The sequence below is a fragment of the Stenella coeruleoalba genome (assembly GCF_951394435.1).
Source record: "Stenella coeruleoalba genome assembly, chromosome: 19".
Lineage (NCBI taxonomy): Eukaryota > Metazoa > Chordata > Mammalia > Artiodactyla > Delphinidae > Stenella > Stenella coeruleoalba.
Window position 1 is genome coordinate 36745489 of NC_137165.1, and position 27587 is coordinate 36773075.

Here is a 27587-nt window from a genome sequence, read left to right on the forward strand (position 1 = left end):
TTGGGGGTGGGGCGTCGTTCTTCCTCAGGGACACCTCCCACTCACCGAGAGGTCTTTATTCTGACTCTCTGGGGCCTGCCTAAGTCCTGAGTAGATCTTAGTCTCTTTCTCTCTTTCAGATTTCTCTTTCTCAATATCTGTCCCTCTGTCTGCCTCTGTCATTGGCCTCTTGGTGACACGGAAAAAGGGCTGGATTTGGAGTTGGTGGCCTGGGGTTGAATTCTCAGCTCCAGTGACCAAGCCCTCTGAAGCTCAGAGTTCTTATTTAGGAGATGCGGCCACAGTCCCTGCACCTGCCACCCCACAGGGGGCTCTGAGGATTAAGCAGGCAGCAGACGTGACAGCGCACTTCGGCAGCGACGCTCAACCCAGCAAGACTAACCCACAGCACATGCAAAGCACCTGACGGGGTCAGACAAATGAGGAAACGTCAGCTTCCTCGTCTGTAAAACGGAGACAACAACAGGCTCTTGGTGAGGATTAAATGCACCAGCACATGAAAAAGTGCTCAGAGCAGGGACTGGCACATAGTAAATGCTCAATAAATATTAGCTATAAGTGGTAGCAATTAAATTATTAATCATGAATGGTAGTGATTAAATATTGCTACTTTTTGCCTCTGTCTTCTATCCTCATAAAGTCTTGGAACTTCTGAGCTGGAACAAGAGATCCCACAGTGTTTCTCAACACCAAATGATGGGAATTCGGGGTGGAACAGTTCTTCGTTTGCAGGACTGTCATTTCAGGGTGCCTGTTATCTACACCCCACCCCCCCAGCAAAATGCCGGTAGTGCTCCCCTGGTTCTCGTAAAAAACAGGACCACCCTTTGCCATTTCCAAATGCCCCCTGGGAGAGGCGGCATCACCCTGGGTTGAGGACCACCCATTTTAATGATGAGGAAACAGATGCCCAGGGTGGGGCTGGGGGGCCTCATAGGGAATGACTTGCCCAAGATTTTAAGTGGTGGTAAGTGATAGCCCTTGACCTTGGATTACCTCCTGACTCCTCATGACAGGTGCCTTCTGCCTGTGTCTCTATGGGACTTTTCCTGAGAGCTAGAACTTCAGACCAAGCAGGTCCCCTCTCTGGACTCCCCCCACCCATTTCCCCAGGATGCCCCATCCCCACAGGGGCCTGAGGAATCACTCACGATGATAAGGAGGATGAAGTAGATGAAGTTGTAGAAGGAGTGCGCGTCCATCACAAAGTACATGATGTCGACCCAGCCCTCCAGCGTGATGACCTGCGGAGGTGGCAGAGGGCAGGCTGTTTCTGGGCCCCCTAAAGCCTCCTGCGGTCTCCTCTGGAGGCCCTGACCCCATCCCAACCCCGAGGACAAGCACTCCAAGCCGGGACTGTGTTCTGGGGACTCTCCCAGCGCCCAGGCGGCCCCACCTGGAAGATGGCAATCCAGGCATAGCCGATGTTGTCGAAGTTGATGGCGCCCTTGAAGGGGTTGTGCTCCCCTGCAGAGCAGTTGGTGTAGTACTGGTTCCAGTTGACACAGGTAGTGTTGCTGGAGCTGTTGTAGGCCTCGTAGTCCAGGACACAGGGCGGGCCGCCACCCCCGTCCCCGCGCAGCGTGGGCACACTCCTGCAGGAGCGCATGCCGTTCTCGCGAGGCTGGGAGCAGATGAAGGGGTTCTCATCCTCGTTCTCGGTCTGGTAGTAGCGCTCCAGGTCCACGCTCAGGGGGCTGCGGAGGAAACAGGGATGAGGCTGAGAGCAGGGTTCTCGGGGGACAGGGTCCAGGCGGGGAGAGCTGGGTGGATGAACTGAGGTACACAGGGCGAGCACTGGGAAGGGGCAGGGATGCATGGGTGCAGATGGGGTGCGCCAGGAGCATGCAGATTGAGGGTGAAACTCCAGAGTCGGGACGTGGGAAGTCTCCATCCTAGAGCAGAGGTTCCCAACGTGGCTGCACTTTAGGCTCACTGAGGAGCTTTTAAAAATCCCCACGCCCAGGCTGAACCCCACACCCACGAAATCGAAATGGGCAATGGGGAGAATGAAGGCCTTGCCGTTGTTTAAACTCCCCAGGTGACTCCAGTGTGTAGCCAAGATTGATAACCAGATATGTCACTAATAAGAGAACAGATATGTCACCAGCAACAGGAACTGAGGGACGTCCCAGCCCCACAGCCACTCCCAGGTCACCTCCCGGCCCATGTGCCACTCACAGGCTGAAATTCTCGGGCAGGAAGCATCGGTTACGAAGCAGCCCTGCCCACAGCTGGACGCCAACGATGCCAAAGATGAAGAAGACGAAGAAGCACAGCAGCAGGACGTTGCCCAGCATGGGCAGCGTGTCCAGCAGCAGCGTGACGAGGATGCGCATGCCTGTGGGGGCAGAAGCCACGCTGGGGGTGCCAGGCTAGCCGGGCTAGGCTGGCTGCCAGGGACCTGGCAGCACTCCCAGAGGGGGCCCACCGGGGCCTCTGAGGCTGAGACAGCCCGGCTCAAGCTGGAGGGAGACCAACAGACACTGCTAACTCTGCAGGCAGCCCTCGCAGCCCCTAACCCCTACCCACTATCCCTCTTGGCCTGCCCACACCAGTCAGAGCACAGTACCACCAAGGATGAGCAGAGTGGCCGCAGTTTCCAAAGCATTCTCCGGCACCGCATCCCACTTAACTCTCCCAGCTTCATCACAGAGCTGATATCACCCCAATTTGCAGATGAGGGTTGAGGCTCAGAGAACTAACATGACTTGTCCAGTACCACAGAGCTGCTAAGTGTAGGTGCCAGGACTTAGACAGGCTCTCTGCTTCCGCATCCCACTCCCCAATACACACACACACACACACACACACTCCCACCCTACATCCTAATCACCTGACCTTTCTAAGTTATAGACGCCAAAGTCATTGGGGAAACCAAGGCAGAGAACTCCAGCAAGGGCGTTAGCAGGCAGGAATTTCCCTTTGAGAGCCAAGCCCTCCGCAGGGGCCAAGATGCCCTGCGCTTCACCATGATGCTGAGCCCCTCCCTGAGTCTAGTATGTGCTTGGTCCAGACCCTCACATCAGGACCTGAGGACACACAGGTGGCCGTCAGTTAACAACCCCTTCCACAGGGAAAGCCACCACAAACATGCCCCTAAGATGCTGTTAGGGATACTGCCCTCCCTCCCCACTCCAGATCTAGGACATCTAAACTAGCCCCCAGGCCACCAAACCCTTGTCAAGCACACAGACCTCTGGTGGCTAGTTTCGACCCCCAAAGTGACACTTGTGGCCCCCTGACCCCTCCAGGGAAAAAGCTTCTAAGCAGCTGCTAACTACTGCTCCTGGTGACCGAAGTGGCCCTGCCCCGCCCCTGCCACTCAGTCCCTCTCCCCTCTCCCCTCTCCCAGCCCCCTTCAGCTCCTCTGTGCTCCAGCTGAGATCAATTCCTCAGGGTTTGCATTAAGGGAATTACACCGAGTAGTTAGAGGTCTATAAATCTGCCAGCGATCACCTGGGGCGCGAGAGGAGGGAAGACATGTCCCTCATCTGGGGTTCCTGTTAACACCAACAGACACCAACGCCTGGAGGACACACTGAGCAGCTCTGCCCACCCAGACACACACACACACACCCCACAGGCACACACACAGGCACACACACAGGCACACATGCACACGCAGCAAAGGGGGCTACTGCTGCATCAGACACTGAGCCCCAGAAACGTGCCCCCACCCACCCCACTCCTGGGACGGCAGCAGAGACCATCTGCAGCTTGTGTAGGTTGGGGAGTTGCAAAGGGGGCCTGAGAAAGGGTGGGGGGCGGGATGCAAGGGGAGCTGGAGCTGCCAAAGCCTGGCTGGCTCAGAAACTAATGCGGTTTAATTTAGATAATTGTCCCAGCAGTCAGTTGCTGCAGAGGCTTGGAAGGGTGTGGGAAGAGGAAGGGGACACAGCGGGAGGACGAGGTGTGCAGCGGCCTTGTCTTGAGAGAAGTCATGCTCTGTGTGGCCGGTGCTGTCTCACCGATGAGAACCAGACCGCGTGAGAGGCGGTTCTGGCTAGAAAAGGCCCTCCCACTTTGCACCCACTCCTCCTGGCCTGCCAGCCTCTCCACCCTGCTCCCACCGCCCCCATTGCACCGGAGGGAGGGTGATCTAGCCGAAGGGAAGGGGTCATCTGAGACATTCCTGAGACTCTGACCTAAAATCAGGCTGAAATGAGGGGGAAGGGCCGCAGCCCGGGTGGGGGTTCCCTTAGGCTCCAGCGACCCAGCTCCCCACTGAGCCCTTGTCTCAGGGGGCCTGCCTCAGTGTTCCAGGCCCGCATGAGGCCTGTGAGTGGCCAGGAGGTAGGGGTGGGGTCTGAGATTCCCATATCTCCTCTTGGGGTTCTCCGCCCAGGGGCCGAGGGCTGAGGGGTCACTCACTGGGCACCCGGTTAATGGCCCTGAGCGGTCGCAGCACACGGACTGTCCTGACAGCTGAGAAGCTGACGTTCTGCAGGTCCAGCGAATACTCCAGCATCCTGCAGGGAGGGGCCCAAAGGGAGGCCCTTTGAGTCTGAGGCCGCCGTGGGGGTCAAAAGAGGTCAATGAGGAATCCTGCTGTGGTGGGGCAGGAATCCTCCCCTTCCACCAAGGGACCCTGAAAAGCCAGCTCTCTCCCTGGGGGCAAGGCCACCCCTATGCCAAAGACAGACTCCTTATCAGAGAATGAACAGAGGAGGGTGTGGATGCAGGGGCCTTGGAATTCAGAGAAGTACTGGCTCAAGCACTACAGGACAGCCCCGGACCCTTGGTGGACAGCCAGGGAGAAAGTCGCACTGTAGATGGGCTGGGGGAGGGGGCCGGGCCTAGAACTGGTCCTGGGGAAGGGACCAATCTGATCCGTCGCTCTCCTGCCCCAAGCCCAGGCCCTCACCCTGCAATGACGATGAAAAAGTCAAGCCGGTTCCAAGTGTCTCCCAGGTAACACTTTTTCCCAAAGATGCCCAGGGCCACCATCTTCACCACCATCTCCACAGCGAAGAAGGCAAAGATGAAGTCGTCAAAGGCCTGATGTGGGGACAAGAGGCTGCTGAAACTGAGAAAAGGGTGGGGGAACAGCCCCCTACCCCACCCCCACCCCCTCCTCTGGGCTCAGGGCCTCTCGCAGAGCAGGTGTCAAGGTTATAAAAATCAGAAGCTGCCCCCTCCTGCCCCCACACACATGCTCACCTGCAGAATCCGGCAGCGCTGGGAGTCACAGGCGATGTCTTCACACGGCCGGAACATGCCCAGGGTCACACAGTTGAGAAGGATTACCAACATGCTGATGCGCTCAAACCAGGTACCAGGTGGTCAAGGAAACATCTGGCCAGGGTGGAGTTGAGCCCGGGCCCCCACGCCCTGCCCCAGCACCTCCCACTGCTTGACCTGCCAACCCCATCTGAGATGTAGCCAGGTGTAGCCGGCTAGTCCCAGCTCGGGTCATCTCACCTCTGTTCCCAGCTTCCTCTTCTGTAAAGTAGGAAAAGCCACAAATACCCTGACTATTTGCACAAGGCATTTGGGGGATGAAATCGATCGTGCCTGTGGAAATGCCAGGCACCGAGAGTTTGCTGCTGAATCTGAATCTTATTCTCCCTACCTCACAGGGAAAAATGTGAGAAGCAAATGAGATAATGTATGTGAATGTGTGACACAAACCTAAAGTCGGATTATGCTTGCCTTACAGTTTACCAAGCACTTTCACAGCATGTCACATCGGATGCTCACAACAGCCCCGAGAAACATCCGGGCTAGATCACCTTCTTCCCCGGAACCCAAGGAAACTGAGGCCCAGAAGTCGTGTGCTGAAGGTCACGGGAGAGACCCAGAGGAAACTGAGTTTTCCAAGCTTCTGATCGGGGATAGCAGCTTCCATAGCTGCTCAGGCTGCAGGGAAGGGGTTGTCACGACCGCACTGGCCCCAGACAGACAAGCACCACAGAACTGGAGCCTCAGGCTGCCTCTTTCCCAGCCAGCCCCTGGCCTCTCAAAGCCCTCACATGGCCTCCAGACACATTCACACAGTTAAATAATGAGGACCCACTACGCACCAGGCCCTGTGCTGGACATAAGCCCCCAGCCTGTGCAGAGCAGACAGTACCCTGTATACAGACCATGCCACCATCACACCTTCTTATGGCTTCCAGCAAAGCCCCACCCTCGACCAACAAAGACTCTGTTTTGCAACAAGGGGGAGAGAGGGGTCTTTCTAAACCCTGAGTCTTTCCACAGAGTGGATTTCATTAAGGGGCTCACTTCCAGCCCATCTACAGGAGAATGTAGAAAATGGCCTCTGGACCTTAGAAATTCTGGGCACCAGACTCACAGATAAGTGACCAAGCATCCTGTTTTCTCAAGGAAAACATGAGAGGGTTGGGGAAGAGTAAAGAGGTTAGAAACAAGCAGAGAGTGGGGGGCCAGGGGAAGGAGAAGGCCTTGAGGATGGAGGTAGGGAGGGTGTCATGGCAGCCCACAGCGCGACCCACCAAGCCAGACTCAGTGAGACAGAGAGCGCCCAGCGCAGATGGAATCTTCCTGTCATAGCTCCACTTCTAGAGTGAGAAGGCTTTGGCCAGGGACCCAAGGACTCACCTTGAAGCTGATCCCAGCCATACCCCATCTCTGTCCTGAACCTCAGACCACACCCCCTCTCCGGGAGCCCACACCCAATCACCTCAAAGCCCTTCTACCCCCTCCTGTCACCCAGGCCCTTTTCCCTCAGACTCACATCCCTTCCCACCAGCAGGTACCCTACATTCCCAAGGCACTACAATTTCCCTAATCTTACATCCTCACAGGAATAAGAGTTAAAAAAAAAAAAAATTCTAGGCTTTTGGGGTAAGTTGATGGAAGGGGGAAATTAAAAGAGCTCTGTTTCCATGGAGCTGTTTTCCTCCGTGGAGCCGGAGCCCAGTGGACCTATCCCCAGAATAAGGGTCAGCCAGGGGTCAGCCTGGAAAAAAGGGGACAGGGAGGGAGCTCCTTTGGGACCATCGTCTGAAAAGGGAAGGACACGATTACCTTCAAGAACTGGCCTGCTTTCCCCAACCTAGGCCCCTCCTCTCCTCTATAGGGAAGAGGGTTCTGGAAGGGACCCATATGAGCAGATGTCCCTACATAGGGGCAGGTGGGTAGTTCTCCTGGGAAGAGGGGCTCCCGGGACACTGTGTGGGCCCCTGTACTGGCAGTGTCATCTGTGCCCTTGTCTCATGTCCCTCGCTGAGGCACGGGCACTCTGTTACACCCAAGCCCCTACAGAGCCTCGAGTGGTGCCTGGCGTGTAGCAGGTGATCAATACACGGGAAGAGTGAATGAATGAAGAGTCAGTCAGTCAATCAGCCTCCCTGTCTAGAAGCCAGATGCATCTCCCCATTCATGTTTCCCTACCTTGTTTGCTTCAATAGTGATGAACTGATGATGAGTGGGGGTGGGGGGAGAAGTGACACCATAAAGGGGCTGTCCCTCTGTCTGTCCCCACCTGACACATGCTCACACTGAGGCTTCTTATAGCCAGAGTCTGCCTCCAAACAACCCCACCTCCAGCTCTTGACCACAGAAGCCCCTTCTCAAGAGCCCTCTTGGCGATTCACCTTACTCCCGGGTACATCCTGCCACTCTCACCTTTCCCCTTCCCCTATAGGTAAACATAAATGGACAGGGAAAACACCAAGGCACAGGAAAATTTGGGACAATCTGAATGAAGGAATAATTAATGGGGGGGGGGTCTTTCACCCTTCTCAGGGTAGGGCTCATTTCCTTGGGAATATGGCCGTATGTCACTGTGCCATGTTCCTCTGTTGCCATAACAACAGGAAGATGTGTCACCAGGTGGTGTGGATTTGTTGCCATGGTAATTAAAGGGACCCCCCCCCCCTCACATATGGACTCCCCTTACCCAGGCTGCTGTCTTGTCCTCACACAGGGAAGGGTAAGCGGGGAGACTCACAGGTTATCAGGTTGGGGGGGGAACCATGTGACAAATCCCCATGGCAACCAAGGGAATGGGGGACATTGGTTGCCATAGTGACTATGAGAGACCTGTGCAGTCACATGTCTACTGTTGCTATGGTGACTGTCCGGGCTGGAGTGGATCCCAAAGGGGGAGGTGGGTAGGAGAAGGGAGGATCTTTCGTCTCCCCACAACCCACCATCAAAAGCAGAGAAAAAAGGAAATGGCAGGGTGAGGAACCCCACTTCCATCCCTCCTCCTCCTCTCCCTCCAGGAGAGAGAACTAGAGCATGTTATCTGAGTACTTAGTCCTCTCCGTGGGGCTGTATCTAGAGCCCTTGCCTAGTTGGGCAGCTATAAGGGAGAGGAAGGTAGAATGAGGAGGGAGGAGGGCTGGACCACCTCCAGGGGCACGGGGGCTCAGGGCACAGCACGACTGAGAAGGGAAGCAGGCCCCCCAGCTGTCCCATTCTCTGCTAGGAGCCTGCTAATCCGAGACCTAAGAGCGCTGAAGAGGTAAAGGGCCTGGACCCAGGAGTCCTGGCCTCCTACTACTCGTTGGGAAGGTGGGGTGCTTGCCTCATTCACCCCCGGAGAGGCTGGTGTTTATGGGATTCAGCATTCCCCAGAGTGGGGTGAGATCTAGGGGCTCAGGAGGGGGCTCCTGCTAGGGAGGCTGAAAAGGGGATTCCCCCAGCTGAGCACCCGCTCCCCCCCCCAACTCCCACAATCCTGTTTCCCGGTGGTCTGCCCGCTGCAGACCGCTCCAGAGTGTGGGTGTGTGGGGAGGGAGGCTTCCAGCTGAACTGAAAACTGCAGCCCGAAGAAAGGCAGCCAGCCCCACCCAGAGACAGAGACGAGAGACACAGAGACACAAGAGAGCTGGAATCTTTGGGAGGGGAAATAGGCCAGAAAGCTGATTCAAACGTCTGTGACTCTGTGTGTGTGTGTGTGTGTGTGTGTGTGTGTGTGTGTGTGTCTGCGTGTGTGAGCAGTTGTGTCTGTCGCCATCCTGGCTGAGGCAGGCAGGGCGGGGTGAGAGCTGGGGCGGGAGCAGAGGCAAGGGGTGAAGGGGGGCTGTGCGGTGGGGGTAATCCCAGGAATGGCTCCAACTGGCACTCTCCAGGACGGGGAGTCCCCTGACAGTTCGGTGGAGCAGAGTGTGTATGTGGCCGAGAAGGAAGGTGGGCCTGGACAGAAAGAGGGCCAGGAGGTGTTCTGGCTCCCTCAGCCCAGTTCAGCTCTCCAGCCGCAGCCCTTCTCCCCAGAACTCCCTCTGGAGAGCCTTGGGTTTGAAAATGAGAGGAGGGAATTGGTGAGGAGACAGGAAGAACACCCCCCTCCCATTTCCTCTGAGGACCAAAATGGAGATCTCTCCCTAGGTAAGAGAGACAGGGGAACTTGGGACACTGGGACAGTGGCGAGGAACGCTCCGGAGTCCGGGTGCCCCCTCCCCTCCAGACGCACACTCTCTCAGAAACACACAGCGATCACACACTCACACTCACTTCTGGAAGCCATTAGGGCTCCTGCTGTTCAGGCCTCCCCTTCTCCTCCCCCCACTCCTGGCAGGCTCCCTTCTCCCCCTCTGGCCCCCTTCCCACTCCCCCTCTCGGCATCCCAAATGCCAGCCTGTGATTTCCAAATGAGAAAAAGCTGTGCTGGGCTCGGAGCTTGGAGAAACTCCTACACAAACTTCCAGATGTGACACAACAGCCCGGGAGGGAACGCTCAGGATCTCCTTCCCGGGAGGGGAAACGCACTCCCTCACACTTGAAGAAACACATACTGCAAAGTCCAACACACTCCCTCCCCTATAGCCTGGGAGGAGGGGCCTTTCTGACTCTGACCATGAACCCCCAGTCTCTCCAGTACCACTTCCGAGCCCCTCCTTCCTTTTGCTGCCATCCCTCCCTCCCCAACACACACACACACACACACACACACACACACACACACACACACACTCACTCACACACCACTTCCCACCTGGGTCTAGATCTCCTCTCTAGGAAACCTGGTTTCTTAAAGAGGCTAAGAGAGGAAGGGGCCGAGAAGCACGCCAAGAAGAGCCTAACTAGCTTCAGTTAGTTGAGGGGAGGTGTCCTCACGTCCCTCAGGCCCAGAGGTGCAGCCAGGGGAAGCCTCGCAGATACCAAAAAGAGAGAGGGAAAGACTGAGGGCCAAGAGTCAGTCCAGAACCCCTCCGGCGGTGAAAAACATAGGTTCCCCTTGATACATGGGTGTGAAGAGAGTGGTGAGGGCGCATCTGAGGCAGCCCCGTTGCCAAGAAATTGTTCTCCACCCATCCTCAGCCAATCCAGGCTCAGCGGGCTGTCCAGACCCAGTGATGCTAAGGCCCCTTACCCCAGACTCCCACCAGCCTAGAGGTAAGCCTGCTCCCCCACTCCCAAGGTGAGCACTGGGCCTCCACCTCTCTTCTGTCATTCCAGCCCTCTCCAACTGCCCCCCTGCCAGAACACCTCAAGGAAGGAATCTGACCCCAAACCATCCACTAGCACCTGAAGATAGAGCAGGTGGGGAGATGCTAGCCAAGAGGTCTGTGTTGTTTTGGAGGGAAAAGAGAGAGGAGGTTTCTCTACACACAGTCCCCCCCCACCACACACACACACCCCTGGGGGGCTCCTGAGAAGGAGGGGACAGGTCTGGTGCTTTTTAACGTTCATGGAGAGGGTGGGTGATTAGCCGCAGAGAGGAGGGATGCCCTGAGCCTGTTCTTTTCAGAGACATTTGTTCCCCATCTCTACCCCTGAGAAAGTGGCCTGGGGTTACCAAGGGGGTGGGGGGGTGTGGGGTGTGGGGGGATGGGGGTGGGCAAGATGTTCCAGCTCAGCCGGTCCACACACCTTGGAGGCAGCCCTCTATCTCTGCAGCTCAGAGAGAAAGGAAGGGCGGGGGATGGAGACAGCGTGCGACGAGGGGAGCTTCCTAAAGACCCACAGGGTGTAGAGGATGGGGGTTGGGGGGGACCCAAGCTCACATCCCTGCTTTGCGCACTAGAGGCAGCAGAGCTGCAGAGAGTGAGGGCGGTGCCAAGCTCCCCCCACCTTCCCCAAAGCAGAGTCCCGGTTGGGCTCTTAGGGGTTACAAGGGAGACCCGACATCTCCCACCCTGAGTCCAAAAGAGCCTCTGAGCTGGGAGGAAAGTGCCAGGAGAAGCTGTCAAGACCAGGGATGGCAGCGTAGCCCCCTCCCTTCTGGCAGTGGCGGGACCTAACGCAGCCTGGAGCTAGGCATTAGTCAAGCAGTGCTTTGTGCTAGGGGCTAAGGGGGAGAGGCCGTGGGGATGAGGGGGCTGGGGTCTCCCATGCAATTCATGACGGGGCAGAGGATAGAGGGCAGTGCTAAATCTATCTCCCTGGGATGTGGGGCTTGCATTCCACAAACCTATCCAAGGAGTACACATGGGGTGCTGGACCCGAGTCTTCCCCAGTGAACCGGCTCAGAGTCTCACTGTCCCCCCAATACTTTCTTGGAAGGCTGCGGTCTCCCATACCTGCTCTGTAATCAGGCGGGAGCACTGCCATAGAAAGGGGATGGGTAGCTTGGACCGGCTTAATCCCATCCCCCGCTTGCCAAAGCTCCTGCCAACCTTTCCCTCCACAAGAAAAAATGTGGTATAAAACTCCCCAACCCAACCTTAAGCACCCCGCATTGAATAAAGAACTGGGGGAAACGGAGGCACTCTAAGCATTGGGAACCTACTGAAAGGGTCTCTACCCCGGCTCTGGGGGCAGACGGCTTTCCTCCATCACATCTTTTTCTCATTCTGCACCCCTGACATCAGCCGCCGCCGGAATCTCCTCATTGTGCCTCCAAGCCGCGGGGTGGGGGTGGGGGGGTTAGGACCTGGTCCCCGCCCCCCAACATCTCCCTCAGGGGCAGTAAAAACGTCAGCCTCAAGGACCAGGTCGGGGTGGGTGCCGGTGGGGTGGGGTGGGGGAATCAGACCCTAGAATCCACCGCAAACTTTGGAGCTGGGGCAGGAGGGAAACCCAGGAGATTGCGGTCCCCCCCCTCCCCCGTCCCCGCAGCTTCCTCCCCACCCCACCCCCCAAACTCGGAAACCAAACCCAGCTCGCTAACCGGCGGCGGGCGGAATAGAGCTCCCAGGCTCCCGAGGCTCCCCACATCTGGAGGATGACGACCCTCCCCTGCCCACATCTGGAGAGCATCCAGCTGCACACCAGTGGGGCGCGTCTCCTCTCTTTTCCTGGCCTGGATCCCAACACCCCAAGGAGGACTGAGGTGTGGGTACCGAGGTGGGGCTCGCCTGGGGTATCAGCCAAACCTGCTCCTGTCTCCGCTCCTACTCCGAAGCCCCCTACCCTCCTTTGCAGCCCCCCTCTCATCTGCCCACCTTCCGGGCTCACTTCTCCGACTCACCTGGCTTTTGGTCCCCTCAGGCGGCGCGGCCCGCCCCCCTGCGGCCCCCCAGCCCGGCAGTCGTGCCCCGGAGGATATGGGTTACAGACCGTGCGGAGACACCAGCTCCGCGGGCGGCTGTCCTGGCTCAAGTAGAAGAAAACCACCGGGGCCAGTGCAGGGTACGGCAGCCCCTCCGCCTCGGAGTCCACGCTGCCCGGGTCCTTTTCCGCCGACCCCGGCCCTGGCCGGCCCACGGCCCCCGACAGGTCGTTGAGCTGCATGAAGCCCCGGGGCTGTCCTGACTCCTCGGCGCCCGCTCCATCCTCCTCCTCGTCCATCCTCTGGCCAGCTGGGGCCCCGGGCGGTTTCGAGAGGGGCAAGGGGCGCCCCTCAGAGAAGGTGTCCTCACGCAACCGGGGGGCCCCGGCGGGGGCGCATCTGGGGAGCTCTAGGGCGCAGGCTGAGCCCCCGGGGGGGCCAGTTCAGCCCAGCTCCCCCTGCCCGCAGGGGCATGCTGCCCGCGGGGCGCCGGGTCGCAGGGAAGCCCCGCCCGGCGCGAGTCCCGCTTCCCCAGGGCTTCTGGGCCCCCCCGGGCCGGCTCCCCCTCACTTTGTTCCGGCTTCTTCGCTTCGCGCCCAGGCTCCGGTCGCCAGATTCGGCACTACCTTCGGCGAAGCGGCCCCAAAAGGGGGAGAGCGAAAGGGGGGTGGAGGGTGAGGGGGGCCGGGGAGGGGCGCCCCCTCTTCCCGCGGCGCAGCTGGAGCAGGATCTAAGGGGTCAGCATCGTCCCGGCTCCGCGCCAGCGGCGGCGGGGGAGGGGAGGAGGAATCTCTTTGGGGGTGGGTTTGGAGGGGGTGGGGGGCGGCTCCCTTCTCCACCCGGCGGCGGGCTCACGGTCCAGGAGGGGCGGGGAGGTGGTGGGGGGCCGTCCCGGGCAGGGGTGGAGGCGGAGATGCCGCCGCCGCAGCCGCCGCGGTGGCTGCCGCTGCCGTAGCTGTCGCCGGCACCACTGCCGCCTCCTCCGGCCGAGACGCGGAGCGAGCAAGCGAGAGCGGCGGCGAGGAGCCCGGCGCACACCACAGCTGGATCCCTCACTCCAACTTCAAGCCTCGGCCCCGCCTCTCCCCAGCCAGGCTCGCAGCCAATCGCCGCGCACCGCCGGCCCCGAGCCGCACTCCCATTGGCCGGCTGCCGTGGCAGTGCGGGCGGGGGCACCGGGGAGAGAGCCACAGCTGGAATCCGGTTCCCACCCCAAAGCCCGGGACCGCCCCTCTCCCCTCCCCTTGGCCCTGGTGTCCGCTCCCGAAGACTGGATCCAATTAGACGGCTACCCAGACCGAACCCACTTTCTTATTGGCCAGTGGGGGCTCTGGGACTCCTCTGGAGGGAGCCCCAGGGAATCAGAGTATTTGGCGCGGGGTCCTGGGATAGCGCCGCCGGCCCCCGGGCATCCTTTGTCCAAGACCCCAGAATTGGACCGCAGCCGGAGGGCGGGGCTCAGCTCTGGGCGGGCCCGGTGCAGAAGGAAGGCAGACAGCCCGGTGTGAGGGGTGTGACCAGGGTCCTAGAGCGAAATCCTGGGTCTCTAACCGATTAATATCCCACCCTGGAGTTTGGCCTGGGAGCGGGACTGAGGAAGGGGCGAGCGGAGCGGGAAGTCCCGGGGGTAGGCCTTCAGGCTGGAGGAGGCTGGTCTTAGGAAAACGGGCGGAGCCCAGGGAAGGCTGAGGCATCAAGGTCTGGGCGTGGCCTCCACCAACCTCTTGAGCTTGTTGTTGCTCCTCCCAGGTCCATTTCTGCGGCTTTGACCCTAATCTCCTAACACTAACCCTCTGACCCTGATCTCATGTTGACACTCCTGAGCTTCAGGAGAGGGCTTCGTGCTTGAACACGTGGCCCCAGGCAGGTCACGCCGGCCCCAGAGCCCGGATCTCCAACAGCAGCTGCGGAGCAGAGGGATGTTCCTGCGAGGGGACCTGCCAGGGTCTCGAGTGTGTGGGAGGAGGTAGAAGCATAGATCTGGGCTTTGCCGACTCTGAACCTGCAAAGTTCCACCAAGCCCCCACTCCGTGCCTCAGTTTCTCATTCCCGAGTTCCAAAACAGCTCATGGGGAGGCTGTCCGCAGGACAGGAGATTGGCGGGGCTACTCTCCTTGCACATCTCCACCCTACCAGGAGCTGGTCCTCGATGGTCTGCTGCTACCCACGCGCGCGCACGCACGTGGACCCCGGCCCTCCTCCCGCCTCTCCTTCCTGAGTCCCCGGGATCTCTGCGCCCCAGCTCCCTCTTGCCGCCAGCTCTACCCCTAAAGGCTGTGGGTACCCGGGAGCGGGGTTCTGGGCGCTGGGGTGAAGTGCGGCGGGGAGGGCATCCCCACCTCTGCGGGAGGTAGACACAGCGGAACCAAGGAAGTCAGTTCCCTCTCCTGAGACTTCGGGGCCACTTACGCCACTGAGGAGAGGCAGAGGGATGGACCGGATGACCTCCTACACCCGCCATCCCCCCACCCCCACCCCCGACTCCCCGGCGTTTTTTGCTCCCCTAGGGCTGCGCCACCCACGGCTCCCGCCGAGCGGGGTGCGTGTCTCAGCCCCCTCCCGGGCGGGTTGCGGGGAGTGCAGTAGGGAGGGCAGAGCGGTTTCTGCCTCCTAGGTTGCCCTTTCGCCAAATCCTGCGCCGAGTTGTGCAAATGAGGCCGGGCTCATTTGCATTTCATGCTAATGAGCAGTTCCCTTAAGTGCCTTTCTCTCCTGGCGGGAGTCTCTGCCCTCATTCCGCGTGTGCCCGCGCCAGTCTTGAACTTTCAGTGGTCTTCTGGGAGAGGGGCCTATTTATGGTTTGCCCTCGTGTCTGACACCTTCCCTCTCGCTGGTCCGCAGTCTGCCTAGTGGCCTGCCCTTCCCAGACAGGATCAAGAGGCCCCACGGCTGGCACCGTAGGTAATGACTCCAATCATTCCCTCTTAACAGAGGGGAAAATGAGGCCAGAGAGGCTTGCCCAGCCCAAGGGTCAGGTTTCCTGATGGTCAGCAGGCCCCACACCTTCCTCCACCATCCAGACCACCCCCTAACCCCAACCCCCATCTCTGGGCTGAACCCAGTTCTAGAACATACGCAAAAAGGGGGGCAGATACATGCATCATCTGAGCAAATCATCCCAGTGCTCAGGGCCACCTAAGGCACCCTGACCCCTGTGCGGGACACCAGGAGATTCTGGTATCCCTGTCAGAGATGCTCACCGTTGGCCTGAGTGGAGGAGGTAAGGAGGGAGACAGGACCCACGAAGAAGGCAAAGGGAGCCATGAAACCATCTTTAACTCCCACCCTCCAAGTCTCAGCTCTGACATCAGCTCCTCAGGGCGGCCTCCTTTGAGCAAGTATCACAGTGCCTACTAAGTGCCAAGGTGCTGAGGACACAGTACTAGATCAGACCAGAGTCCATAACCTCAGAGCACTTGGCCCAGCCCGGGCTTATGTCTGTATTTGTAGGAAATGGTTCTCTTCCCCTCTAGGCTCTGTATTCCCTGAGGGCAGAGGCTATGTCCATTTTGCTCACCAGTTTGGCACACAGTAGGTGCTTAATAAATCTCTGTTAGATGAATAACTAACCTCAGGCAGACAGGGGGAATGGGAGGGATAAGAAATTCCTTTCTTTGGGCCGCAGCTGGTCTAAGAGTTGTCTAAGATCTCCTCTGATTTTAGGGGAGAACACCCATATAGGTCCTGATCCACCAGCCCCTCCAGCCCACTCCCATTCACACCTCCCTCACAGCCAGGACGGCTCCCTCAGGAACTAAGAGAATATTCCCATAGGTGATGCTCTCTGCTCAGCAATGATACGCTGTCCTACTTAGTCAACTCACAGCCTTGGGAGTTGGTGGCTGGGTGGGAGCTGGGAGTTGGGTGGTATTTTTTAGATAAGGAAACTGAGGCTCCAGGAGGTGATGAAATTACTTAAGTGACTGCCCAAACTATGAGGCCCTGTCTCCAATGGCCCTGGCCCACAGTTCCTCCAGGACAGTCCTACCAGCAGAACAAGAGGGACCAGCAAAGGAGAGGACAGGCTGAAGACTTAAAACCCCACATCTGAGCAAGACTTACGCTCAGCCCTGCCCTCTTTAGAAAATGCAAGCACTCCCGAGAGAACTAACCCTTTAAGGCCCTAACTCCTTCCTCTGAACCCATTTACTAAATCCCATTGTCAGGCGCATGCCTGATACCAGGGGAAGGAAAAGAGGAGACACAGAGCAGAAGGAAGATGGGATGGAGGGGCAGAAAACACCAAACGCACCCTCCTTCACAGCTGGACCTCCTGGGGGATGAGGAAGGCTTAGTGGTCTTTACTGCACGCTGAAGACCCCAGAATGAATGAGATATGTTGAACGGTTTCAGGCCAGGCTCTTACCCTCTCTGAGCCTTGAACATCTATCTATCCATATGAGGCCAAAGGTACCTGCCTTGCCACCTCATTCATGAGGGTCAATGGACAAGAGGGCTTTGCAAACTGCCTAGACCCTTCCGAAGCCAGGGCTGGGGCTGCCAAAAAGGCCACCTGTGCTTCACCATGCTGCACCCTCCCTCCTTACTGCCCACCAGATCAGGCTCTGCTTGCCCAGCCCCCAGACTTCCTGGCCAGGCTGAACAGGGTCCAGCCAGCAAGGGGACAGCTGACCTTGCTGGCTGGAGCCCTAATCCTCCCCAGATGGGCCGGTGGCTTGCATCAAGGGCCCAGCTGCCCAGACCCGGGTCCCGTTGACCGTATGTGGCTATGATTGACAGTATGCAGGGGGTGGCTGTGGTCCTGAGCAGACCTTGGAGTGATTCAGTCCAGTCTCCCAGCTCCTTCCAGCCCGGCTCCTCCCCACTGTTGATGTCCCCACAAGCAGTGGCCCCGTGCAGATCTCATCTCTAGTGGCCTCTTCTGGCTCTCTCTACTGCTTGGCTCTGGGGCTACAAGGGTACCTAGGCTCATCAGACCCCCAAAGGGCCCAGGGTTGGGGGTCAGCCCCATTATCCTACACTTGCCCTTCCCAAAGCATGCTTCCCAGTCCCCTCCCCCTGGTGAAAACTAGATGGGGGTTCCAGGGCCTATGAAGATGCTGGGTGCCAAGGATGGGGCTTGTGAGTATCTCCCAACATTGAGGGAACAGGAGGAGATCACAGGAAGGCAGAAGCTTTCCCTAAAGCAGGAAGGACTCAGGTTTGGAGAAGGACTTCCACCCCAACAGATGCTGCAAATGAAAGAAAACTCTTTCCCGGGACTTAAGTGAAGGCAGGCGGATGGACCATATGACCTCCTGCAGGAAGGCTGGGAGCTGGACGGATACCCCAAAAGAAGTGTCCTAGGTCCTGATAAGAGCAGCTCCCATAATGGACCAGAACATATGCAAATTCCATGAAAAATAAAACCTTATATGAAGTATCCCCCTGCCTCTTCCCCAGCTTAAAACTGGAGGAGACAATGGGAAGGGAGGGCAGGCCCCTTTCTTAACCCTGCCTGAGGGCAAGGATTGGCCTTTCCCCTCCCGTGCAAGTACACACCCACACCACTGGTGGTCATTACTGGTCCCCTGACCCCAGCTTCACTCAGGTTGCAATGACCATAGAGCGGGGCAGAGTCAGCCTGGTGACCTTTGAAGGTGAAAAAGGAATCCAAGGAAGCAGAGGGGGCAGCTAGGGGCTCCCAGAAAAGGGGACCTGGGCTGCTGGCTCCCATGCTGGAGCCCGAGGTCCCTCTCTTATAAGCAAGGCTGAGGCCCTGAGGTTCCCGCAGGACGCTGTTAGGTTTATTCCAGGGTAAGTGGGTGCCCATGGTGGGGCAGCGAGGACGGCCGAGGTCACCTGGTGACAGTGTGCTCAGGGGTGGCCGCAGGCTCTGCGGGGCCCTGCAGGGCCTGAGTCTCTGGCCGGCTGGGAAGCTCCACCTTCCGCCCCAGCCCGAGGTGGGGGAGGCAGTCACTGATGTAGCAGTTTCCGTAGTTCACAGGGCTCGGTGATGGGTATCGAGCAGGCCTGGTTCTCACACACGTAGGCAGTGGCCTGGTCTTCTAGCCGTCGCAGGGTACTCAGGAAGGGCAGCTGGCGGCACAGGAAGCTCGAGGGGTCCCCATCGGCCAGGATCAGCACCTGGGAGAGTGGCAGAGAGGGTCACCTGGGGGCACTGGGACACCGGCAGGGCCCACTAGTGGGTGTCTTCTCCCCAGGCCTTCAAAGGAGCCGGAGATACTGGGGAGCTGAGGAGGGGAGGGGGCCCTGGCAGGGGAGGAAGAGGGTGGGGCCAGGCTCACAGACCAAACCTTGTTAGGGATGTAGATGGAGTGGACACACTGCAACAGAGCCTTGGTGTCCTTGGCCTGGGGGTCTCCACAGATCACGATCTGGCCAGAACAGAAAGGTAACTCCAGTGACAGGTGCAGAGGGGCTGGACCCAGACCTGCCGGGGCTTCCCCATCCTCCTGCCAGCCACCCTATATGCCTAAGAAGAAATGGGGACTCAGCTCAGCACCCCCCAGACCAGCTGCCAGGAGGCCGCATCGGATTCACTGCTCAGCAGGTGAGAACACGCACGCACGCGCACACACACACACACACACACGAGGCAGAGATATATAGACAAACATGCAAATATAAGCAGGCTAGCCTGAACACGGGGCACACACACTCACTCACACCAGCGCACACTCAGAAAGCCAGGCACACAGTCACAGACCTCCACTCCAGAGTCATACACACCAGAGGCACACGCACAGCAGTAACACACATAGAGACTTACACACAGACAAGCATACGTCTGCACGCACTGTACCGCTGACCCAAATACACCGACACACAGAGAATCACAGAGGCACACAGAAGCCTCAGAGAAACACGTCAGCAGCCACAGGGACCCACAGTTAACCCCTTCCTCTGACAGCCCCAGCCACAGGCCCTCACACAGGCACCTGTCCGTGCCGGAGGCCTGCTTCAGACACACACTCACACAGACTCCCCCATCTGCACTGAGCGGCCTTACAGACATTCCCTCAGAGACACCTATACACACACTCACACAGGGCCACACATTCATGGACCTGAGCTCTGGGGACAGCCCCTAGGACTCCACTCCATGTCTCTTTTGCAGCCCCAGCTCCCCTCCCACCCAGGGTCCCGGCCCAAGTGCCCCACCTGCTTGAGGGTCTGCTGATGGGCTGAGAGGGCGCGGACCATCTCAGGCAACGCCACGGGGACACGGCGCATGCGCTCAGAGAAGGCGGCCAATAGGCACACACACTTGTGCATCCAGTCCTTGTGGCCCGTGAAGCCGTGCAGCCGAAGCAGGTTATGGGCCGACACGGAGTTGGCGCTGGGCTCCGCACCATCCTGGTCTGCAGGGTGCATGGGGGGCAAACACTGAGAGGGAGGGTCATCGGGTCCCAGGACCCTGCTCCAGGACTGTGGCCAGGGCAGCTGGAGGGATGGGGTAGAGGAGTCCCTGCCTGCCAGCTCACGCCCCAGGTCTGAGAGTGTAATGCTGACCCCAGCAGTTACTGACCCTTTGCGCGCTCACACGCATCCTCAACTCCACCTGCTCCAGGCTGAGCTGTTGGCTCCCAGGCTCCCCGATCTCCCTGCTGACACCTCCATCGCTACCCCTCCCTCCGTCTCCCTCACCTCGCACTTTTAATCCATCGTGAACCTGCAGGGTCTGTGACCAGAATAGATCCAACCTGACCATTTCTCCCATCTCGTACTTCTACCTCGTCTGGGCCTTTGCTGATGCTTGCCTGGACCAACGCCACTAACGGCTTCATACCTGGCCGCCCTGTTTCCCCTGCCCCCATTCCCTTCTCCACCGTCGGTCCGAGTAATAGTCTTAAACCCAAACTAGAGCAAATCACAACCCACTCAAAACTCACCAGAGCCTTCCACTCCTTGCCACACCTACAAGACCCTGCAGGGATCCAGCCCCACCTGGGCATCCTCCCCTCACACGCTGACCTCTGCCCGCCCTGTCCTCCAGGGCACAGGCTGCCCACTCAGAGCCTCTCACAGGCTGTTCCCTCCACCTGAAATCCCTCTCCTGCTCCTCCAGGATCACACGGCCCCATCTTGCCCTCCAGCCCTTGGTTAAATGACTCCCCGGCTCAGCTGGGCCCCACCGTTGTTCTCTCAGGGCCCTTTCATTCAGCTAACGTTTATTGAGCACCTAATTATGTACCAGGCCTGCGCTAGATCCTGGGGATAAAGCAGTGACAACATCCTGCCTCCAAGACACTTACATTTGAGTGGGGGGAGAGACCATTAACAGACCAGAGGCATCAGGTGATGCTAAATGCCACTGAGAAAAGACAGGAACAAGGTACCTGATGGGCAGCTCCTACTTCTCCAAGGCACTCACAGTTTTAACTATGTATTTGTGTGTGTGTTTTTGCTTTAAACGTTACCATCTGTTGGTTGTCTCCCTTACTGAACAGTAAGCTTTGTGAGGGCAGGGATGAAGCTGGCCTTGTTCAATCTATCTAGGCATGCCACACTGCCACTAAGCATGCTCACAGAATAGCTACATCAATCTTCATGTCAACCATGTAAGGGAATGCCAACATAGCTCCATTTTGCATATTAAGAATCTGAGGGGACTTCCCTGGTGGCGCAGTGGTTAAAGCATCCGCCTGCCAACGCAGGAGACACAGGGTTGAGCCCTGGTCCCGGAAGATCCCACATGCCGCGGAGCAACTAAGCCCGTGCACCACAACTACTGAGCCTGTGCTCTAGAGCCTGCGAGCCACAGCTACTGAAGCTCATGTGCCTAGAGCCCATGCTCCGCAGCAAGAGAAGCCACCGCAGTGAGAAGCCCACGCGCCACAACAAAGAGTAGCCCCTGCTCGCCCCAACTAGAGAAAGCCCGCACGCAGCAACGAAGACCCAACGCAACCAAAAATTAATTAATTAATTGATTCGTTAAAAAAAAAAAAAGAATCTGAGGCTCTGAAATGCAACGAGACCAGCCCAATGTCACTCGGTTAATGAGTGGTAAAGCTGTGAGCCCAGGAGGGCCTGGCCCCTGCCCATGCCGGCCCTTCACCACCACACTGCACTTATGCCTCCCCCAGGAAAAACCAAGCCCCGGTTGGGTCCAGGACCCCGGGCCAGCTCCACATCCTCACTGACCGTCCTTCAGACGCAGGGGCAGGCCAGCCCCCAGCTCAGCCTCACTGCAGAAGTAGCCGCCACCCTGGGAGTCCCAGAAGAGCCTGTCCTGCGTGTCCTGCAGCCGCAGAGCCCACTCGAGCCACGCGCTCTCCTGTGAAGCCTCGTACAAGTCCAGCAGGCCCCGCACCACGAAGGCGTAGTCCTCCAGGAAGCCCCAGCAGGGCGGGTTGCTGGGGGGACAGGCATTGGGGAGGAGACAGGACAGGGAGAGAGGAGCTTTCACAGAGGAGGCCCTTATCACGTGCTTTTGTTTAACCCTCAAAATCTAGCTCTTGGGTAGGCCCCGTTAGCCCATTTCCCAGATGAGCAAATGGTCCCAGGGAGATTAAGAGCTCATAGCGGGCAGAAAGCAGAGCCAGGACTAGTGCCCACCCGGAGAAGAGAAGAGGGGAAGAGAGAAGAGCATGGGATGCCCAAGGAGGCAAGCCTTCCTGGACTGTCCGGCCCCCCACCTGTGCTCCACGGTCCCCCCAGAGCCTGCATAGCAGGTCCGCATTAGGCGGCCACTGGCCACGTCAAACATGTGCCGCTTCAGGAACTTGGCACCACTGATGGCGTAGTTGATCAGCCTCTCCTGGCCCAGGACAGCCCCGGTCACGGCAAAGCCAGACACCATCAATCCTGGAGGTAGGAGACACGAGTGGTTGTGATGCCGGCTGGGGCCCTCCCAGTATGTCCATCCCAACCCCCCAAGCTCTGACACCTCCCTGGAGCAATAGGGTAAGCGGGTAAGAGTCTGAGCTCCAGCGCCAGGCAGAGCTGGGCTCCTGTCCCTGTGTGGGACCTCGGGTGGATTACCGTAACTCTTGATTACCGTAACTCTCAGTTTGCTCATTTGTAAATTAAGGACAATGAACCTGATAAAGGAAGAATTACTGTTTAGCAGGTGCCTGTCATACATAAGGGCCCTTATGAAGGGTAATTCTATAAACGGATCAGGCCTCAGACAGCCACCCCACCGTTCCAGGCCGCCAACATCTTGCTGTCCAGGTGCGGCTTTGGCCGATGTTTCCGGGCCTGGAAAAGCTTCTCGAGGCCTGAGCTGAGTAAGGTCCGTACGGCCTCCACTTCCAGGCCAAAGCGGGCAGCAGTCAGCTCCAGTGAATACCGGACGGTCAGCACGCTCTGGCCCTGCAGCTCCCCCTTTGGGTCCTGAGGAAAACAGCCCTTGTCCGAAGGAGTCCACTTGCCTATCTGGCTCCAGGACCCCTCCCGTGACCCAGCTGTCCTCACCTGACCGGGGCTGACGTTGCCGGCCTCCGTGAGCCCATAGTGCTTCATGAGGAGCTGGCCCGAGGTCAGAGGCTCGGTGGTGCCCAGCACGGGCTCAGGGAGGAGATGCTGGACCTCTTTGGCTGTCCACACGTAGAAGGCACCCTCTTTGGGCCTCATGCCCCGCTCCGGGGGCGAGTCCCCGTCCTCTGCACTGTAGAAGCCTCCAGACTGTGGGGAGGGGAGACTTGGTTGGCCCCAGCCTTCAGGGCAGCCAGTGGAGGCCCCGAGCCCTCCCGCAGCCAGACCCGCCTGCCTTAGCGGACACACACCCGGTGACTCAGGTTCCGAGCCACGTACTGCAGGATGCCTTTGGCAACTTCAGAGTAGAACTCATCGCCAGAGATCTGATGGGAAGGAAGGAGGCTGTAAGCAGAGGGAACTAGGTACAAGGGGCAGTCAGCGTTCTCCCAGGAAGGGAGGGAGGGAAGCTGGGTAGTGGGCATATGAGAGGGAATTAGGGGTGAGGTTAAGGGAGCGCCTCAAGTCACCAGGAAAGCCCTGCAAAGGGGCAGCCAGGCGTTAGGAGGACAGGCTGGGTCTCTGCTCTGGGCTGGGATCAGGGGTCACCTGGAAGGCCTGTGAATAGGCCACCGTGAGCTGTGCCTGATCGTACAGCATCTTCTCAAAGTGGGGGACGTGCCACTGGCGGTCGGTGGAGTAGCGGTGGAAGCCCTGTGCCAGGAGGAACGTGGGGCTGGAGGCCGGTCCCAGCTGCTGTCCCCACCCCGCTGCCGCCCGCTGCCCCCTCCAGGGAATGCCCAGCCCCCCCCTCACCTGCCCCACATGGTCTCGGATGCCCCCGTTGGCCATCATCTTCAGGGTGTGCAAGGCCATCTGCTGGGCCCGAGCGCCATCCTGAGTTAGCCGATGGCTGAGCCAGTAGGAGAACAGGAAGCTCAGGATCACTGCAGACACCGAGAGCAAGCGGTGAGAGACCGGGGAGGACAAAGGGGCCGAGCTCTGGGTGATCAGGACTTTGGCCAGGCTAGGCTTAGGGGTTCACGCAACAGGCAGTCTCTCTGGACAGGCTGAGGGTCAGGAGGTCAACCCACAGGACAGGTGATCGTTACCTAGGTCAGTATTAGAAGGTCCCTGCTAAGACCACAAGTCAGGGCTTCACTAGATAGCTACTGACAGACAGGCTGGGCTCAGGAGGTCACTGGCCAGACAGGAGAGTGGGAGGTTGCTAAGCAAGACGAGAGTCAGGAGGTCACTTACTGGGGGAGGCTTCAGAAGGCCAGGCCGGGGCTGGAGCGGTCACGGGGCGGGGGACACTGACCTGGCGTGGGGAACTTGGGGGCCTCAGCGAAGCCGCCATACTCCTCGTCGTAGCTCTCATCCAGTTGCTGGAAGCAGCGGCTGTTCGTGGTGACAGCGGAGGGTGGCAGCTGGCGGTCACCCATGCTGATCTCCGACCGGGCCAGCAGAGCTGTGGTGACACGCTGGCTGGTTTTCAGCAGGGGACTCTTGTTCTGTTTCCACTATGGGAGGCAGGGGCAGACCTGGAGGTCAGCACCGGGTGGGGGCCCTTGTTCCCTCACCCTTGACCCCCCGGCCCCCCACTCCCCAGCGCACACCCACCTGCTCCCGTATCCTCATCAACACTGTGCGGAAGCCAACTCGGGTCAAGCCATCCTCAGGGGGAAAATAGGTGCCCCCCACAAAGGGCTGGAGGCTGGGAGTCAACCACACACTCATGGGCCAGCCCCCACCACTGCTGGTGGCCTGGCGGAGAGAGGGCCAAGGTGAGGGGAGCGGCCCCACGCGCACGGGCAACCGCCCCTCCAAGGGAAGAGCACGCACCTGCACAAAGGTCATATACGCTTTGTCCACGTCGGGCCGCTCTTCCCGGTCAACCTTCACACTGACGAAGTCCTCACTGAGCAGGCGGCCAATCTCCTCGTTCTGGAAGGACTCCTCCTCCATCAGGTGGCACCAGTGGCAGGTGGAGTACCCCACTGGAATGGGGTCACGGGGCCAGGGGGGACCAGTGACTGGTCAGAGGGGGGCCAGCCAAAGGGCCGTGGCTGAGCCAGAGAGGCCCTGGCCTGTAGATTCCTGGGAGGCCCCCAGGCCCAGGGGACCCTTCCCTGATCCACCACCACTCCCCTCACCCAGCCCAGGGAAGGTGGGCGCAGTACCTGAAAGGAAGATTGGCTTGTTTTCTTTCCTGGCCTTGTCGAAGGCTTCCTGCCCCCAGGGGTACCTAGGCCCGGCAGGGTGGGGCATCACTCACTAGCCCGGGCAGGGGTGGGCAGTGGGGGGGTAGGAGGGGTGAGGGTCCAGCTGCCCCGGGAGGGCATCAGGAGAGGGACTCACCAGTCCACAGGGTTGTAGGCATGTTGCAGGAGGTACGGCGACTTCTCACTGATCAGGCGGTTGGGGACTTTCTGGGGTGTGGACCAAGAGCAGTTAGTCCGGCTCCCCTTCCCTCCAGCCGACATGGGCACCAAACTACCGACCGTCACGCTTCGGTTCTTGTCCTGGGAGGAGCTACCCCTGTCGTGGGCAGGCAGGTCAGGTGAGGAGTCTCCACCACCTCCCCCTACACCGCCCCCAGAGGCCCACCTGACCCCACCCTGCCCTCTGGCACCCCTCCTGGAGCCCCCTGTTCCCAGTCCAACCCACCTTTCTGAACCACGGGGGAGACGGTGGCCTTTGCGCTCCCCCTTGTGTTTTTCGGGGGGTGAGGAAAGGTGGCTCATTGGGGGCTCCCTGCCAGGTTAGTCTCCCCCAACCTCTCAGACCTGGCGGTGGGAATGGTGATGACTGTGAGGTCAGGGCGAGTCACAGTGAGTGGAATGGTCCTTCCGGCTCCATTCTCTTCCCCTCACCGGGCCCCACCCCAGGGTGGCTGGGCTGGAGGTATCCCTCTGGCATGCCTGCCTGGGTGTGATCTGGGCAGGGAGGCTGCCGGCTGCTGGGTGTGGGACTGGGCCAGGTGAGGGGCAATGAGAAGAAACTCGGCATCAGGGACTCCCTCACTCAACATCCACCCACTGGGCACTTCTGGGGGGCCAGGTCCTGTGCCAGACACCCCATGACCCCCAAAGAATCAGAAACTGGCCCTGATCTCAGGGGGCTCAGCCTGGGACAGTGGCACTGTAAGGCAGGTCTCAGAAATGACAGGCTCCTGCAGCATTAAGGACTGTGACAGGCCAGCCCAAGGTGCTTTTGGACAAGGACTCTTGGCCCAGCACTGGGGTTCAAGGAGGGCTTCCAGGAGGTGGTGTCAGAACAGAGTCTCTGGGGCAAGCTAGCCCTGCAGCTGGAGGGGAGGAAGGGAGGAGGGGGTTACTGTCTGGGCCAGGTCTAGGGAGCGGACTCGGGGAAGTAGGCACAGGGTCGGGGGTGGGGAGGTGGCCGGGCAGGCACAGGGGACCAGCGCCGGGAAGACTGGCCCCGGGGCCCCGCAGGCGCAGCGGCCCCCTTGCCCGCGCGTATCTGCGGCTTGCGGCGAGGCCCGGCGCGGAGCGGGTCAGCAAGAGGCCGCGGCACCGCCAGGCCCGCGCGCCCTGCATGGCTGCTGGCGGCCGACCGCCCGGACGCCGCGGACAGGAAGGGAGGGCGGGAGGGAGGCTGCGAGGGGCGGGCCCGGGCACCCGACAAGCCGCGGGTGCGTCTTCGCGGGGACCGCAGGCCACGCGGCTGGTCTCCGAGCGCCGCCCGGTGGTCGACTGAGGGACTGCAGACCGGAGAGGGGGACACGAGTCTGTACACAAAACTGGGCCGTCCCGGCTGGATCTAGACCAGCTGTGGCGGTTAACCCTCTTGAGTAGAAGATGGAGGGCTGTGAGGATGCCAGGGCCGTGGAAAGCTCTGAGCCGCCTGTCATTTTATCCAACCCTAGCCCGTTTTACAAATGAGAAATGAGGCGAGAGGCAAAGGTGTGGCTTGTCCAGGCCCTCCAAGCCAGGAGCTTCGCCTTTGCTCTGCCCACCCCCGACTCCCCAGGGCCTCAAGGTCCTGCTCAAACCCCACCCCCTCCAGGAAGCCTTCCCTGAATAACAATAACGAGCCAACTTTATGTACTATCAGGTACTTTACACATGTCTCATTTGCTACATTCAGTCAACATTTATTGAGTGCCCGTCGCCTACCAGGCACTCTGTTAGGTACAACGGTGGGCAGAGGGAGACCAGGCTCCTGCTCTCGTGTTGCTCACAGTCTGATGAGGGAGGCGGAAGCCAATCAGACAACCTGGCAAATGAATGTACAACCACCCACTGTGAGAAGTACCATGACTAGGTATGACAAGGAAACTGGTCTGGTGGGAGAGACGAGGAGGGAAGGCCTCCCTAAGGAAATCACATTTGTGTAGCAGCCTTCGAAGAACAAAAGGATGGATTCTGGAGAGGGCATGGGGAAAATGCTGGGGAAGCAAGAGGAACAGATGTGCAAAGGTCCTGTGGCACAGCAGTGAGTCAGGGCTGAGGAACTGCAGAAGCCATCATGGCTGCAGGACAGAGAGCACAGGGAAGAGAGATGGTAGATGAGGTTGTGAGGCTGTGGAGGAGGAAGGCAGGGGCCAGGTCTTGAACTGTCAGCAGGAGTTTGGTTACTGATGAGAGCAGAAGAAAGCTGTGGAAGGGCTTTAATCAGGGGAATGAGCCTGCATTTTGGAAAGGTCCCTCCAGCTTCCTGGTGGAGAATGGACTGGAAGGAGACAAGAGTGAAGCAGAAGGGTTCAGAGGCCATAGCAGGACCCAGGGGAGAGCTCTGGGAGGTCTGCACCAGGCAGAGGTGGAGATGGAGAGAAGGGGTGGACTTGAGGTCAGTGGGAGAGGAAACATCGTCAGCATTGTCTATA

General features: G+C 59.1%; 2 protein-coding genes across 33 annotated transcripts in view; both read right to left on the reverse strand.

Annotated features, from left to right (window-relative positions):
- CACNA1G (calcium voltage-gated channel subunit alpha1 G) overlaps positions 1–13006 on the reverse strand; it is a 62277-nt gene extending 49271 nt beyond the window's left edge. For all 30 annotated transcript variants that reach the window (XM_079904754.1, XM_079904761.1, XM_079904752.1 and 27 more), the window contains exons 1-7: positions 12417–13006; positions 5164–5282; positions 4868–5001; positions 4375–4472; positions 2182–2341; positions 1397–1697; positions 1152–1244 (exon numbers count right to left, since the gene is read on the reverse strand). In XM_079904754.1, the coding sequence (XP_079760880.1) occupies positions 1152–1244; positions 1397–1697; positions 2182–2341; positions 4375–4472; positions 4868–5001; positions 5164–5282; positions 12417–12651 (1140 nt within the window). In that variant the 5' untranslated portion in view covers positions 12652–13006. The remainder of the gene's footprint in view (positions 1–1151; positions 1245–1396; positions 1698–2181; positions 2342–4374; positions 4473–4867; positions 5002–5163; positions 5283–12416) is intronic.
- A 5113-nt stretch (positions 13007–18119) lies between these two features.
- Positions 18120–26298, reverse strand: SPATA20 (spermatogenesis associated 20; the record flags this gene model as incomplete). 3 transcript variants are annotated; one of them, XM_079905274.1, is made up of 16 exons in its annotated part: positions 18120–18439; positions 18610–18690; positions 19478–19677; positions 21461–21672; positions 21955–22123; positions 22462–22654; positions 22736–22945; positions 23047–23121; positions 23345–23449; positions 23552–23682; positions 24057–24258; positions 24359–24502; positions 24581–24735; positions 24919–24983; positions 25097–25276; positions 26222–26298. In XM_079905274.1, the coding sequence occupies 16 exons, from the start codon at positions 26296–26298 to the stop codon at positions 18269–18271; spliced, it is 2370 nt and encodes a 789-aa protein (XP_079761400.1). In that variant the 3' UTR covers positions 18120–18268. The 3 variants fall into 3 exon arrangements, with proteins under 3 accessions (XP_079761400.1, XP_079761399.1, XP_079761398.1); XM_079905273.1 differs by lacking the exon at positions 26222–26298 and adding an exon at positions 25406–25482; XM_079905272.1 differs by lacking the exon at positions 26222–26298 and having other exon boundaries at positions 25097–25482.
- Between the last annotated feature and the right edge of the window lie 1289 nt (positions 26299–27587).